At 40.0% G+C, this 15766-nt stretch overlaps 1 protein-coding gene across 1 annotated transcript in view; it reads right to left on the bottom strand.

The window, feature by feature from the left end:
- Positions 1–954: 954 nt before the first annotated feature.
- cetp (cholesteryl ester transfer protein, plasma) overlaps positions 955–15766 on the bottom strand; it is a 36268-nt gene continuing 21456 nt past the window's right edge. Inside the window, exons 13-17 of the mRNA XM_079680869.1 lie at positions 3147–3214; positions 2621–2663; positions 2343–2415; positions 1688–1773; positions 955–1596 (exon numbers count right to left, since the gene is read on the bottom strand). Of these exons, the coding sequence (XP_079536995.1) occupies positions 1519–1596; positions 1688–1773; positions 2343–2415; positions 2621–2663; positions 3147–3214 (348 nt within the window). The 3' untranslated portion in view covers positions 955–1518. The remainder of the gene's footprint in view (positions 1597–1687; positions 1774–2342; positions 2416–2620; positions 2664–3146; positions 3215–15766) is intronic.

The following is a 15766-nucleotide window of genomic DNA, read 5'->3' on the forward strand; positions in this document are numbered from 1 at the left end:
TTGCCTCAAGGGGGGGCCTATGTCACGTTATTGGAGACTCTTGTTGCACATACATTCCAGACATATCAGAGAACATGACTCGCACCATACAACACCTTAACGCACTTCTGGCAGACATGAAGGCTGACGATGTGGACTACGACCCTGTAGGCTGGGACTGGTGGTCCTGGCTCACATCGGGAGGGTGGGAAGGTTGGCTGGCCAGAATAGTCACGCCACTCCTCACCATCTTAGCCTTGCTCCTCTGTTGTACATGCTGTGTAGTTCCCCTCATGAAGAAATGTTTTTCTAGTATGATCTCCTCTGCATTCGTACAATACACCGCTCTACCTCAAACCATTGACAAAGTTACGACCAACCCAGATTCAGCCCCCACTGATTCCGACACTGAAGAGTCAGACACTGAACTGTAAAATTGTGTGTAAAATTGCCATTCCCTCTTTTCAGTATTCTTTTGCTTTCTACATACGGAGTCTGTCCTCCACAAAAACAGCCATTTTCCATGATATGTTTATGATGTGTTTACTTAAACCAGCGATGGAGTGTATTCATTGATGTGTTATATCAGTCTATCCTGTCATTTGTTTTATTTTCTTGATTGATCAAATATGATCAAAAGGGGGGAATGTAGTGGCAATTTCTTATGTTACTTTATATGGTAAAGCCAAATGATTATATTATGCTTAGAAATTGTATTGGAGCAACTCGACCTGTTGAACCACAAGGGAGCATCCCGCCAAGGTCGTACCTGAAGAATGCGGTCCTCCCTATGGGAGGATTGTAAGATAACAGTTTTCTGTCAAAGTCTTTATCTTTATTACCTCCTGCACAGCATCAGTCCTCTATAAAACACACACACACATTATACCCTGTGTGCACTCCTGCAGACTAATATATATTCTGTGAGACATGTACCTTCGAGGCCTCGAATAAAGAACTTAAAAGACAACGCTGCCTGCTTTCACCAGTTTATTATTGATTACTCTCATTGTACATCTTTACAGTATTGACGAGTTTAAAATATCCACGACATCAACAAAAAGTGCAACGGCCCTGTGTCACCCTCTCTTCCACACACCTCAAGCAGGTGAACAGGATTATAATGAGTGCCGCCCATATCCATGTGACCCAAGCCAACCAATCAATAGTGCTCAAACAAATATCTTATATTAAAAGAAAACGCAATACTAAACATGTTTCATTGCTCCACACTTACAAAAATGTAAATGGTCAGTTTCTGTATGTCTGTTTTTTGGTTTGTTATTAATAGAAAATTAGACTGAATCAATGTATTAAAATCAGTAGTACTTTCCTTTTTAGCAATGATTTACACTTTATGGTTATCAGGGAAATCTTGTTATAACCATTAATATCTACATTTTATCTAAACAATATGGTCAAAATAAAAATGCAACAACATTGTTTTTGCATAGCTTACACATTAAAGGGTACATTTTTATAGTAGCAGCACTTTGAGACAAACATGAATATGTCTCATTTTGCCAAAGGGTTGCTTAGTTACTGTAGTGTCCTTCTGAGGAACTCCACCAGCAGGTGATGAGGGAAACCAAAATCCATCTGAATCACAGTGAAGCCCTTCAGCACAGAAAGAGGAAGGGAAAGGGGAGAAGCGATGTGATTAAAACACAGAGGATGAAGAGATGAAAAAGGTCCAGAAAACACTCACCTCCTGAGGAAGCACCTCCGGGCTGAAGATGTCAAACAGGTAAATTCCCTGTTCGTCCAGAAGCCTGGTTACCTCTGTCTCAAACACTGCAAGACATGCCACAGAAATATCATAGAAAACACATCACTTTACACACCACTGTACCTCTTCTCTCAAATTGTAATTGAACAGAAATAATGCGATATGTAGCCATTACAGGTTCCACTTAGTTCCCTGAACTACATTTTGCTGTAAGTTGACTCAAGCTTGGCGGTGCTGTTAAAGATGATTAGTTTCAATGGTATCACAACTAATGCTGCTACTATAGCACAAAACATAATTTTACTACCGAATTAGCAACAGCCAACAGAAAATAAATACATTTAAGGATATTAAAGTCCAAATCAGCTGCAAGGAGACATTTGTTTGAAGGAATCCAGCAAAGTGCTCAGTTTAAAAATCTACACAGTAATGAATGTACAATAAAGGGCATTGGAAAATCATATGACTACTTGTGTTGCTTGTTAAATAAGTAATTTAAATATCCTTTTTTTTTTTTTAATGATACATTGCCAGTTATCTTTTCCTTTTAGAATAATGCTTTACAATGGTGGAGTGAATCGGACAAGGTTTAAGACAGGTTTCACTTTTTATATTTGTATTTCTCTGGACTTACCAGACAGGACTTTGGGAATTCCTATTTTCTCCACAGCTTCTCTGATAAAATCCAGTTGTGCCTGATCCAGATGCTGGAAAAAGAGGGAGAGCCAATTGAACCCCAATCTAATTCCATATTTTATCCAAACAGACTTACAGTGTATATGCTGATTATATGTGTCATGGTCAAAGGAAGGATCCAGCTATTTTATTTTGAAGGAGTTGGACAGGATGTCTTTTTGGTGGGACACATGAAAAACACTTTCTACACATAATTCACAAATGAAAAAATCTTACCGGTTGGTTTTGTGAGGAAAACTCAGCCTGTAGAACGTAGATCCTAGAGAGGAGGATAATCACACACTGAGCACACAGAGCTGATGTAGTGGAGTTGGTATTGTGGTATTTATACAGAACTGCTTCATCTGCATAAGAACATTTCTGTAGCTCACTGGCAACAAACGGCAATTCAACACTCAGGCAGATGGAAGAGAAAAAATAGCCAGATGTGTGAAAGAGCTTTGTTTCAAAGCCCTCGAGAAGAACCTGGTAGTGTGCCCAATGAATGCCTTTGGAGATGTGGCTCTCTCCATGTGACCAGTGAACACAGTCTTCCTCTAAAGACCACTCTTCCTCACCTCTCCTTCCGGAGTGTGCCATTCAGGACAATCAGTTTGATTTGAACATACTGACACCTTTAGTATGACTTCCTGCCTGTTCATGCTGAATTTAATTACAGATTAAAATATTATGCAAGTGTTTCAGTCTGTAAGTAGGTCGTTTGAAATTCAGTAGGTTTTTAAAAACCAACAAAACGTCTTACTCCGATCGGTTACTCTGCAGGAACACTTTCTTGTCAGCATAGGAAACAGTGATGTCCATATCCACTTCCTATCCATCAGAAACAGACAAAAAAACATCATGTAACAGAAATCAATGCAACAGACCCTGCCCTCACACGGCCTTCACAGTAGGACAGACTTTCAACAAACAGAGTCCTATTCCAATGTTTAACAGTCAGCCATCAGACACAACCTTGAGCATGAGGTACAGCTACAGTCTAGCAGCAAGTCCTCAAAAAAGGCTTTAGTTTTCGAGATACCCCTACCCGAGGTAGAACAAAACACAACAATGATGTTTCTTATCTTTAGGGTCTCCCATTAATGAAATTGATTGTTGTCAAATTTTATTTTGGGGTAAAAAAAATTGTTTGGTTGTTCTTGAGAACTACCCTAATCCCTGAAAAAGAGCCAAATTAGACCAGGCCGAATGTGGGAAAGGTGACAAAAAAGCCCATAACTTGAGAATGACCACTCTTATCCTCTTCAGATTTGCAGAGGTATGAACCAGGTGGTTGTCCTACATCACCAAATAGTCAGACAATTATTTAACTCAAAAAATACTGAATGATAGAACTGTAAACTTTAGTTTAGACGGAAATTGTACTTTTTGGTGATAGGGACACGGACTCAATCACTTTTCTCTCATTTATCAGAAAAACAGTAATCCCTAATCTGATGTTCAAAGAACCTTTTTAGGATGTTTATTTGTTCAAATAATGTTCCTATAAGGTTTAAGGTTAACTAAGACATAACGTTTGAACTGCAACATTCAGAGGATGTTTTGAGGATGTTATTAAGGCCTGAGATGACAGAAAGTTTTTTTATAAAACGTGCCTTTAATGTGATATGTTAACAAAGGTGGAACGTTTTGCCTGCAACATTCTAAGGATGTGTTTTGGACGTTGTTGGGTAACACATTAAAGATGTTCTTTATAAAACGTTCCCAAAATGTTACATGATAACAAATGAAGAACATTCTCCAAGAAACATTCTGAAAATGTTTTCAGGATGTTATTGAGGCCTGAGATGACAGAAAGTGTTTTATAAAATGTTCCTTTAATGTGATATGTTAACAAAGGTGGAACGCTTTGCCTGCAACATTCTAAGGACGTGTTTTGGACGTTGTTGGGTAACACATTAAAGATGTTCTTTATAAAATGTTCCCAAAATGTTACATGATGACAAATGAACATTTTCAAAGCAACATTCTGAAAATGTTTTCAGGATGTTATTGAGGACTGAGATGACAGAAAGTGTTTTATAAAATGTTACTTTAATGTGATATGTTAACAAAGGTGGAACGTTTTGCCTGCAACATTCTAAGGATGTGTTTTGGGCGTTGTTGGGTAACACATTAAAGATGTTCTTTATAAAATGTCTCCAAGAAACATTCTGAAAATGTTTTCAGGATGTTATTCTTTTTTTATAAAACGTTGCTGTTATGGCAAACATTAACACGGTCATGGTCAATGTCAGATTTATTTCTAGAGCGCTTTAAAAAAAAAAACTTGTTGCATTGTTTGAAAAGGTTGTTTTAAAAAAAATCTGATGTCACCATATTTTCCTTTTGAAAAAAACAAACAAGCACGTAGTTCATGATAAGCTGTAAGCAGATATTGCATGTTTGCGGTGGCATGTGTGAGTTTCCAGCTAGAAATGTTTGTTACCATTCGTTGTTCTAGGAATGTTTTCAGCGTGACGTTTTATTTTGGTTCCCAGAATTTTTTCCTGAAAGGTAGGATAACGTTCTTTAAAAACATTCTTGAAATGTTTGGTGATAACCTTCTTAAGATGTTTTTGATAACATTCTTAAGATGTTTTTGATAACATCATTAGAACATTATGCCCTACTGTTCTTAAAAAGTTTTCAGCGGGGCGTTTTATTTTGGTTCCCAGAATGTTCTTCTGAAAGGTAGGATAGCGTTCTCTAAAAACATTCTTAACATTTTTGGTGATAACTTTCTTAAGATGTATGAGCTCATACATCTTAATAATAAGTGCCGTTTGACTTCTCTACATGATAGGAAAGGAGGTTTCAAACTTCCTTTATAACCTCCTTTAGCTTAGGAACCACTGAACCTCCCTTACCGAAAGGAGAGGAGAAAATGCTGCCCCACAATGCCTTGCAGCCGCAGCATTTGCCATCACACAACAGTCAGAGAGAGAAATTATATCATGAAACTTAGGGTGCTTATTAAGCATTTTAAAACGTATGTGGTAAGTTGCCAAAGTGCTTTGTTTTGAAAGTTCATCAGTATTATAATCAAAAAGAGAAATATGAACGTTAGTTTTTACTGAAATGATTAAATAAAGTCAAAATTTCACAGAGCTGTGTGTGGTTTGTTCAACTTTTAAAATATGTTTGAATGGTGATATACACAGTGATAAATGTTAAGGACTAACGTTTATAATAAATACATCCCAGCTAGCGGGGAACGTTCTCACAACTTTGGCTAACGTTACCTATAGGTTCTAATAAGGTTTTAAAGAAACGTTTTAATCTGATGTTCACATAACCTTTGTACTATGTTTATTATTTCAAATAATTTTCCTATCATGTTTAAGGTTAACTAAGACATAACCTTTTAACTGCAACATTCAGAGGATGTTTTGAGGATGTTATTGAGGCCTGAGATGACAGAACGTTTTTTTTAATAAAATGTTCCTTTCATGTGATATGTTAACAAAGGTGGAACGTTTTAAGTGCGTGTTTTGGACGTTGTTGGGTAACACATTAAAGATGTTCTATATAAAATGTTCCCTCAATGTTACATGATAACAAATAAAGAACATTCTCCAAGCAACATTCTGAAAATGTTTTCAGGATGTTATTGAGGCCTGAGATGACAAAGTGTTTTATAAAATGTTCCTTTAATGTGATAAGTCAACAAAGGTGGAACGTTTTGCCTCCAACATTCTAAGCATATGTTTTGGACGTTGTTGGGGTAACACATTAAAGATGTTCTTTTATAGAACATTCCCTCAATGTTACATGAACAAAGAAGAACATTTTGAAAGCAAAATTTGGATAATGTTTTCAGGAGGTTATTATTTTTTTATAAAATGTTCCTGTGATGCGAAATATTAACAGGGTCATGGTCAACGTCAGATTGATTTGTAGTGCGCTTTAAAAAACAAAGTTGTTGCATTTGTTTGAAAAGGATGTTTAAAAGAAATCTGATGTCACCACATTTTCCTTTTTAGAAAAAAACAAACACGTAATTCATGATATTGCATGTTTGCGTAGGCATGTCTGAGTTCCCAGCTAGACATTGTTGGTTCTAAAAACATTTGACAATGTTACAATTCATTGTTCTAGGAATGGTTTCATCGAGAAGTTTTATTTTGGTTCCTAGAATGTACTTCTGAAAGGTAGGATAACGTTCTCTAAAAACATTCTTAAAATGTTTGGTGATAACATTGTTCGAACATTATACCCCAAGTGTTTTTGTTGTTTATGCACATATCTCTATTGTCATATGGATCGAATAACACTTAGAAAACCAAAGACAGACATAGAAGAACGGAGCGACTATCACTGCCCGTCCCTGAAAACCCTGTTAGTGTTTGTATGTGTTACTTTCTACTGTGTGTCTCTCTCTCTGCCTGCTGGTCTGCTCTACACGGCTGGGAGCAATCTCCAATCAACCACACCTGCAACCTGCTCGTCAGCCACACTATGAAAGCCTACAGCCTGCACTCATTCCCTGCCGGATTGTTGCAGTGAACGGTTTGTTGCGTGCCGCTCTAGCTTTTTAGCAGCATATTCTTTGACAACTTTGCCTGCTTTTGCCTCACACTGATTTTTGTGTCTCTCCCAGGAGGAATCCAAGGCCTTTCACACTCCCAAGACCAGCCAGGCCTCTCTACCCACCCTGGAACATCTGTTTCCCACTGCCGCCATAACCAACCTCCACTCCCAGCTCCCCTTTTCTAATAAACAAATGTCACTTTCACCAGCTGATTCCGTGTCATCCTTTTACATGTGTTAATAGTCAAATTCCAATAGTTAAGTAAACTATCATAATCATCCTAATGACCACAGTGGTCAGTCCACTTACCCAGGAAATTTGAGTTGAACAATTACAGGAATATTATGTCTTTATGTTCAAATAATGTAAACATATTTTAGTAAATTGTTACCATAGAACATTTGCATAATTTATTTAACATAAACCATGTTATCCTTCTCTAAAATAATAACATTCTGGCAACATAAAAAATCTAACTTGCAGCTGAAAATGTTTTAAGAAAAGTAGGGCATAATGTTCTAACAATGTTATCAAAAACATTTTAAGAATGTTTTTAGAGAACGTTATCCTACCTTTCAGAAGAACATTCTGGGAACCAAAATAAAAGCTTCTGCTGAAAACGTTTTAAGAATAGTAGGGCATAATGTTCTAACAATGTTTTCAAAAACATTTTAGGAGGTTATCACCAAACATTTTAAGAATGTTTTTAGAGAGCGTTATCCTACCTTTCAGAAGAACATTCTGGAAACCAAATAAAAACTTCCCCCTGAAAACGTTTTAAGAATAGGAGGGCATAATGTTCGAACAATGTTATCACCAAACATTTTAAGAATGTTTTTAGAGAACGTTATCCTACCTTTCAGAAGAACGTTCTGGGAACCAAACAAAAACTTCCCGCTGAAAACCTTCCTAGAACAATGACTAACATTCTCAGAATGTTTTTAGAACCAAACATTTCTAGCTGGGTCCTCCCCTTTGTCAAATCCACCTGCCAAGATGATGACGCCACCTGAGTGTAGTCTGGGCAGCAGTGACAATGTAGTTGCTCACAAACATGAGTAGTAGTATTCATACCCCTTTCCTCACATTAGTATGCATAACAAGTAACAGGTGGTATGACAAGTGACACTTACATTACTTATTTTATGACCCCTAATAAACCTTTGATGTGAGGTGTGAAGACAGGTGTCATACAGGTGTCATATGTTTATGATGTGTGATGACAGGTGTCATATGTTTATGAGGTGTGCATCCAGACCCGGTGAGGACACTATCTATACTGACTCAGCAATCACTGTAAGTTATATTCTTGTTTAAATAGACTTCTCTGTTTCATTTATTCTACTCTGTATAATTGTTCTGTTGTTATTGTAGCTAAAACGGTGATTTCTGAGAGATTTTAAATCTCAGATCTGCTCAACTCAACCTGTAAGACAGGTCTCAGTGGGTCACGCGCCTCAACCCTGCATTACAATAGGCAGGAACACTCTGCTGTCGCCCACCAGCTGAAGAGAGTTAACTAATTAGAGGGCCATGCCCCCACAGCTGTGAGAACTCAGCAATCAGCTGTGAGAACTCAGCAATCAGGTGTCCATCTTAGGTGGCTCTTTCCTGGAGCGTCAGCCAGATGAAGACTGACAAAGACATTGGAGTCCTGTTGGAGTCACGAGGGAGGCAAAGAGGAGGCAAATCCTACTTTGATTGAGCTAAGTATCGCTGGTGTTTTCTTTTGTTTTATTCAATTATCTTTGGTTCTCTAGCCCCTCATGCTATAATCATGTGTATTTTCTCCATTCCTGTTCATGTGTCCTCTCGCAATTATCACTGGCCCCGTGTATCTCCTAATCGATTTAACCGGCCTGCTCTTGTCTATCCCACATGCTCCACTGAGATCCAACATCTCGTTTCAGGGGGCCTGTGGAACTGCCAGTCAGCTGTTCCTAAGGCTGACTTCATCTCTGGCTACGCTTCTCTGCAGTCTCTGGATTTCCTTGCTCTCACAGAGACCTGGATTACTCCATCCAACACATCCACCCCAGCAGCTCTGTCCACAGCATATTCCTTCTCCCTTACACCCAGACCCTCTGGCAGAGGAGGTGGCACTGGTCTCCTGCTCTCTCCCAACTGGAGCTTTTCCCTCTTCAAGCTACCTAACTTCACTCCTTCCACCTTTGAATTCCATGCTGTCACAGTAACCCATCCTATACAATTAACCATTGTTGTTCTCTACCGTCCACCAGGCGCCTTGGGGGACTTCTTGGAGGAATTAGATCATCTCCTCTCACACATCCCTGAAACTGGCCCTCCCGCTGTACTTCTCGGAGACTTCAACCTCCAGACAGGGAAGATAGACAAACTAACATCTCTGTTAACCACCTTTGCTTTCTCACTGTCTCCATCCCCACCAACTCATAACGCTGGCAATGCCCTTGATCTCATATTCTCAAGGAACTGCACTACTTCTAACCTCTCTGTAAACCTGCTTCACACATCCGATCACTTCTTCATTTCATTCACTCTACCCCTTTCCAAACATAACAACCTAATCTCTTCTAATTCTGCACCTGTCCGCCGCAACCTTCGTTCCCTCTCCCCCTCAACCTTTGCCTCATCGGTGCTCTCAGCCCTCCCTTCCTCTGACTCGTTCCAACTCCTGCCTCCAAACTCTGCTGCAGAAACTCTCCTCTCTACTCTCTCATCCTCTCTGGACTCTCTCTGTCCTCTCACATCTCGGCCGGCTCGTCAGTCCCCTCCTGCTCCCTGGCTAAATGACGCTCTGCGTGCTAATAGAACCATCCTTCGGGCAGCAGAGCGGAAATGGTAGAAATCCAAACACCATGACGACCTCCTAACCTATCAGGCTCTCCTCTCCTCTTTCTCTGCTTCCATCTCTCAGGCAAAAAGCACTTTCTTTCAAGATAAGATCCAATCATCCTATTCCAATCCCAAAAAACTATTTTCTATCTTCTCCACCCTCTTGGACCCCCCCAAAGTCCCTCCCACCTCCTCCCTTCTGTCAAGCGACTTTGTTAAACACTTTGAAAAAAAGGTTGATGATATTCGCTCTTCCTTTTCTGACTCACCTTTACTCACCGCTGGGTCACCAGACCCACCTTTCACCCACACACTGACCTCCTTCTCCCCTCTCTCTCCAAGTGAGGTTATTACCCTCATTACCTCTGCCCGTCCTACCACCTGTCCTCTGGACCCTATCCCCTCAAACCTCCTTCAGACTATCGCTCCTGATATTCTACCGTTTCTCACCCATTTCATCAACACTTCTCTAACTTCTGGTCACTTTCCAAACAGTCTCAAGGAGGCAAGAGTAAGCCTTCTCCTAAAGAAACCCACTCTCAACCCGTCTAATGTTATAAACTACAGGCCTGTCTCTCTCCTCCCGTTCCTGTCTAAAACACTTGAACGCGCTGTCTTTAAACAACTCTCCTGTTATCTCCATCAGAACAACCTTCTGGATCCGCACCAGTCTGGTTTCAAGGCAGGTCACTCAACAGAAACTGCTCTCCCTGCTGTCTCTGAGGAACTGCACACTGCTAAAGCAGCCTCCCTCTTCTCTGTCATCATCCTTCTGGACCTGTCTGCTGCATTCGACACGGTGAACCATCAGATCCTCCTTCGGACTCTCCAAGAACTTGGAGTTTCAGGCACTGCACTTTCCCTCCTCACCTCATACCTCAAAGACCGCACCTACAGGGTTACTTGGAGAGGGTCCGAGTCCGACCCTTGTCAATTAACTACAGGGGTCCCTCAGGGCTCTGTTCTTGGTCCCCTCCTCTTCTCCTTGTACACAAACTCGCTCGGGTCTGTCATTAGCCCGCATGGTTTTTCATACCACTGCTACGCTGACGACACCCAACTAATTCTGTCCTTTCCCCGCTCAGAGACCCAGGTCGTCGCACGCATCTCTGCTTGCCTAGCAGACATCTCTCGGTGGATGTCTGCTCATCACCTCAAGCTCAACCTTGACAAGACTGAACTGCTTTTCCTTCCGGGAAAAGATTGTCCCACTCTTGACCTAACAATCAACATCGGCACCTCTGTTGTTTCCCCGACTCAGACTGCAAGGAATCTGGGTGTGATCCTAGATAACAAACTGTCCTTCACTGCAAACATTGCTGCAACAACCCGCTGCTGCAGATACACGCTTTACAACATCAGGAGGATACGTCCCCAGCTGACCCAGAAATCAGCGCAGGTTCTGGTCCAGGCTCTCGTTATCTCACGCCTAGACTACTGCAACTCCCTCCTGGCTGGTCTACCTGCATGTGCCATCCGACCTCTGCAGCTCATCCAGAATGCAGCGGCTCGTCTGGTCTTCAACCTTCCAAAATTCCCCCACACCACGCCGCTCCTCCGCTCCCTTCAGTGGCTTCCAGTAACTGCTAGAATCCACTTCAAGACACTGGTACTTGCGTACCATGCTGCGAATGGATCTGGCCCTTCCTACATCCAGGACATGGTTAAACCGTACACCCCAGCACGTGCACTCCGCTCTGCATCAGCCAAACAGCTCGCTGCACCCGCACTGTGAGGGGGACCCAAGTTCCCATCAGCAAAAACTTGTGGGTTTGCTATCCTGGCTCCAAAATGGTGGAATGAGCTCCCCATTGAAATCAGGACAGCAGAAAGCTTACACATCTTCCGGCGCAGACTGAAAACTCATCTCTTTAGACTCCACTTCGAGCGATTGAATTACTAACAAAGCACTTATATACTAATAAAGGGCTGGCTTATCTAAAGCCAGTTGAGTAGCACTTGAAATGTTTGGCTCTATGAAACCTGATGTACTTATATGATTCTGTTTTCTTCAAGGTTGTATCTTCCTGGTCGAATGCACTTATTGTAAGTCGCTTTGGATAAAAGTGTCAGCTAAATGCAATGTAATGTAATGTGTTGTTTATGAGGTGTTGTTTATCATGGTATAGTAAACCTTTGATGTCCTTCCTTTGATGAATGTCTGATGACAGATGTCATATGTTTTATGAGATGTTGTTTATGAGGTGTTGTTTATTATGGCATAATAAACCTTTCATGTCCGTCCTTTTATGAGTGTGTTTGGAAGGATAACATGGTCGACCTGTTGTTCAATTGTCCTCTCTAAAAGATTAGTTTAATATGATTTGTGTTAATTAGGGATGTTCTTTTAAGTTGTATGGCGTGTGAACTAATGTTTAATTACTTTATTAACTATGAGGAAGTCTCTTTGAAGTGGGTAATAATAATTTAAAGATCTTAATGTACCACTGATCTTTTATTGTTTAATTACTTTATTAACTATAAGGGAAGCCCCTATGAAGTTGTGTTTCCCTGGATGATGGAAATAGTCTAATGGTGCATTTCCACTACAGCGCGGAGCGCGGTTTAAGCGTACATTTACATTTAAATTTACATTAAGGTATTTCGGGAGGCCTTCTAAAATGTTTTTAAATATAAGTACGGTTCTAGTTGAAGAGTTTGTAAATTAACATGAACCGAAGCTTTTGCCTTGCAACGCAATCGCAGAACGTCACGTCCGTTAATTCCACAAACACACACATGGATTAACATCGATTTAATACATTAATGTAGCCTATGTTTCTGCTAAAAGAGGTGTCGACCAGCTGGGGCAACAAGAAAATTGGCGAAATCGAGTGTGACTATTTCAAAGTAAATCATTATTATATTAATATTGACAATAACAACCGACCGTCGGGGTAGCATTTGCTTGGCATTTCGGGTATTTCTCCACGGGTTGGGCCATGTTAACAATACCGTGTAAATGTCACGTTTGAAGGGCTGAAATCGTGACATCTTCACGTCTCCCAGCATGGTAAATCGTCACATGTTCACGTCTTGTCATGATACCGGGTTGGGATATTTGGCATGTCATGCATAAAACCTGTGTCATCTTTCTTGAAACTGACGTGCTGTCAAAACAAGTTATTTTTCTGCTTCTTCATACTCTGAATTGTCCTCGCCCGTCTCTCTTCTGCTGAGATCTCCATATCAAGTGAATACTTAAAACAAAAGTTAATTATAATCAAATATGATCAATCATATTCTTGTATAAACCCATAATGAAAATGCTTCTTGATGGTTTTTGAATATGTATGTATGTTTACAATTGTATCTGTTGCATTGTTGATAACTTTTCGTTTTAAAAAGAGGGTGTTGAGATCTTCATAGTATGTTGAATACTTAAAACAAAAGTTAATTATAATCAAGTATTAATTATATTCTTGTACAACTCACAATGAAAATGTTTCATATGTTATGTTTTTCTATATTTACAGTATAAACAAAGTGGTTTGTTAAGTTGAGTGTAAGGCCTATAATGGTTTATGGGTGTCACTGATAAGGGAGAAGGCAGTTTCTTCCCTCTCCTCTCACAGCAGTACAAAGGGAGGGGTGCTCCTGACTTAAGGATAAATACATTGAGGCCCCAAAAGGGTGGTTATGTCATAGCCGAGAATAATATTTTGCAAGTCCTGCAGGGGTCATGTCCTTTTTACACAAACATGGGAAGGTGTGTCTTATGCCATAAGCCATAGAATATGTCTGGTCATGTCCAGTCCTGTACATCAGAGGCCATGCCCAGTTTTCAACAAATATGGGTATGGAGGAGGTGTTTTGGGGGTTTTCTATCCGTTTTTTGAGCATAAAGACACTGGGTGAGAGAGGGAGAGCTTCAGAGCTGGGTTAAGCTCTCTGTAAGGTTCTCTCAGACTTGGTAAATATCTCTCAAATTTCTTGGTTGAATGCTGAGTGAATTTCTTGGTGAACTGAGTGGAATGATTTGATAGGTGATGTATTTGTGAATATTAGGCCCGCCACCTGTGAGGAATCTTCCTCCGAATTCATGCGGATAGAAATCGGTTTTCGAATGTTAGTACCCGCCATCTGTGTTGGAAAAAAGCTATGGAAATTATGTGAATTGATTGGGTGACAATGAAAGTTTGAATGTGCTTTTTATTATCACCGGTCTTTTATGAGGAAATGCCTCTAAATTCTATAGGGAGATTTTAAATGTCACAACTGAATTGGGCAGTTGAAATTACAATTATGGTAATAAATGTAAAACTGTGAATTAAAGTTTCATATTTGAACATGATCACAGCATGATGTTGTAAAGAGAGAAGGTAAAAACCCTGTATTAGTTTGGACCTATTTTTCTTCAAATAAACTGATCCCACCTTTTGGATTAGGACAATTTAAAAGACATCTGCGCTTTCCTCTCCTGCTTCAAAGGTAAGATTGCACCCTGCCACACTCACACTTAGGTAGGGCCACACCTCATTTACTGATATCAAAATCCTTCGGGATCGCTTAAACAGATTTAAGAGAGTTTTCTGAATTGAAACAGCAGTTAATTGAACCTGGTTCTTCGGGGAGTTAATAGAGGTGAGATCTTGCTGTCGTTGGTGGATCTGAGCCAAGCAGTAAACTTACATAGACTCAATAACTTTGGTTAGGTCAATTAGTAGGTCTGAGTAATTTCCCGGAATAAATTATCACTCCTACCGACTCTTACACTTCGTTCAGCCATCGCAACAACAATCAAGTCAGATCTGTCAAATGAAACACCTCTTCCCAAAGCGTGACTTCCCTAATGAGGGGGTGCATTTTAAATATATTATGCAGCCCTACTTTTTGACTAACTGTATTATGCTTTTTACGGAAAATCTTGACAAACTATGACTTATTCTAACATTTGAAGTTCTAGTTTTTTATTTAAAAAAAGATGTCACAATATAGTATTTTGAAGTCGTACTTTAGTATGTCAAATTTAAGAATAAGTCATAGTTTGTCACAATTCTCCGTAAAAAGTCAAGTATAGTTAGTCCAAAAAAAGTCATTTTGTAGAGTAGGATAGTTGAAAATCTCAACAAAAAAAAAGCATAATACAGTTAGTCAAAAAGTAGGAGCATGTACCCGCAGAATGAATGAAATTAAAGCATTACTGGTGCAAGGCGGAAATATGAAAAAGGTGGATGAAGCTGTTTCGGCTTTCAAGACCAAGACTCTTGTTGATTCAAGTCGAAATAAGAGCAAAGGAAGCAGTTTTGCTACCACAGTGTCAGACAGCCATGCAGAGAAACCCAAAGAAGACAATTATCCTGTTAAAAGCTAAATTTTCTCCACTAACAATGACACCTCATGTACTTTTTGTACAAGCAAGCATCCTTTAGCTGAATGTCATACAATACATTCAATATCTCATGAAGCTAAAATTGAGTTTTTGAAAGAGAAGGGACTATGCTTTGGCTGCCTGAAGGTGGGGCACTTGAGCAGGAACTGTAACAGGAGAATGACTTGTCAAATCTGTCATGCTTAACACCCAACTATTCTGCACATTAAAATATCTTCAAAGCCTGAAACTGAGAACCTTAAACATGATAAGGCAGAGCAGAAGAGTGGAGGAGCAAGGCCTGAAGAGACATCCATCAGTGCTCTTGTTTCAGTAGGAGAAGGTGAAGGAATCGGGGCTGGTAAAGACAGCATACTTGCCATAGTGCCAGTGAAGGTGAAACTCTGCCATGGAAATAAAAGTATACTGACCTATGCATTCCTGGACCCTGGTAGTACCGACACATTTTGCACAGAGGGGCTCATGAGGCAGCTTGCTGCTAGAGGACGGAGAACTGAAGTCCTTCTCCAAACGATGGGAACAGAGAAAACAGTCAGGAGTTTTGAGGTAACAGGTCTAGAAGTGGGACATATGGAAGATGGCACATATATAAACTTGCCCAAGGTTTACATTCAGAACAAAATCCCTGTCACCAAAAGAAACATTCTTACCCAGGCGGACCTCAAGAAATGGCCTTATCTGCAGGAGATCCAAATAAAAATAA

The sequence above is a fragment of the Notothenia rossii genome (assembly GCF_949606895.1).
Source record: "Notothenia rossii genome assembly, chromosome: 5".
NCBI classification, from domain to species: Eukaryota; Metazoa; Chordata; class Actinopteri; order Perciformes; family Nototheniidae; genus Notothenia; species Notothenia rossii.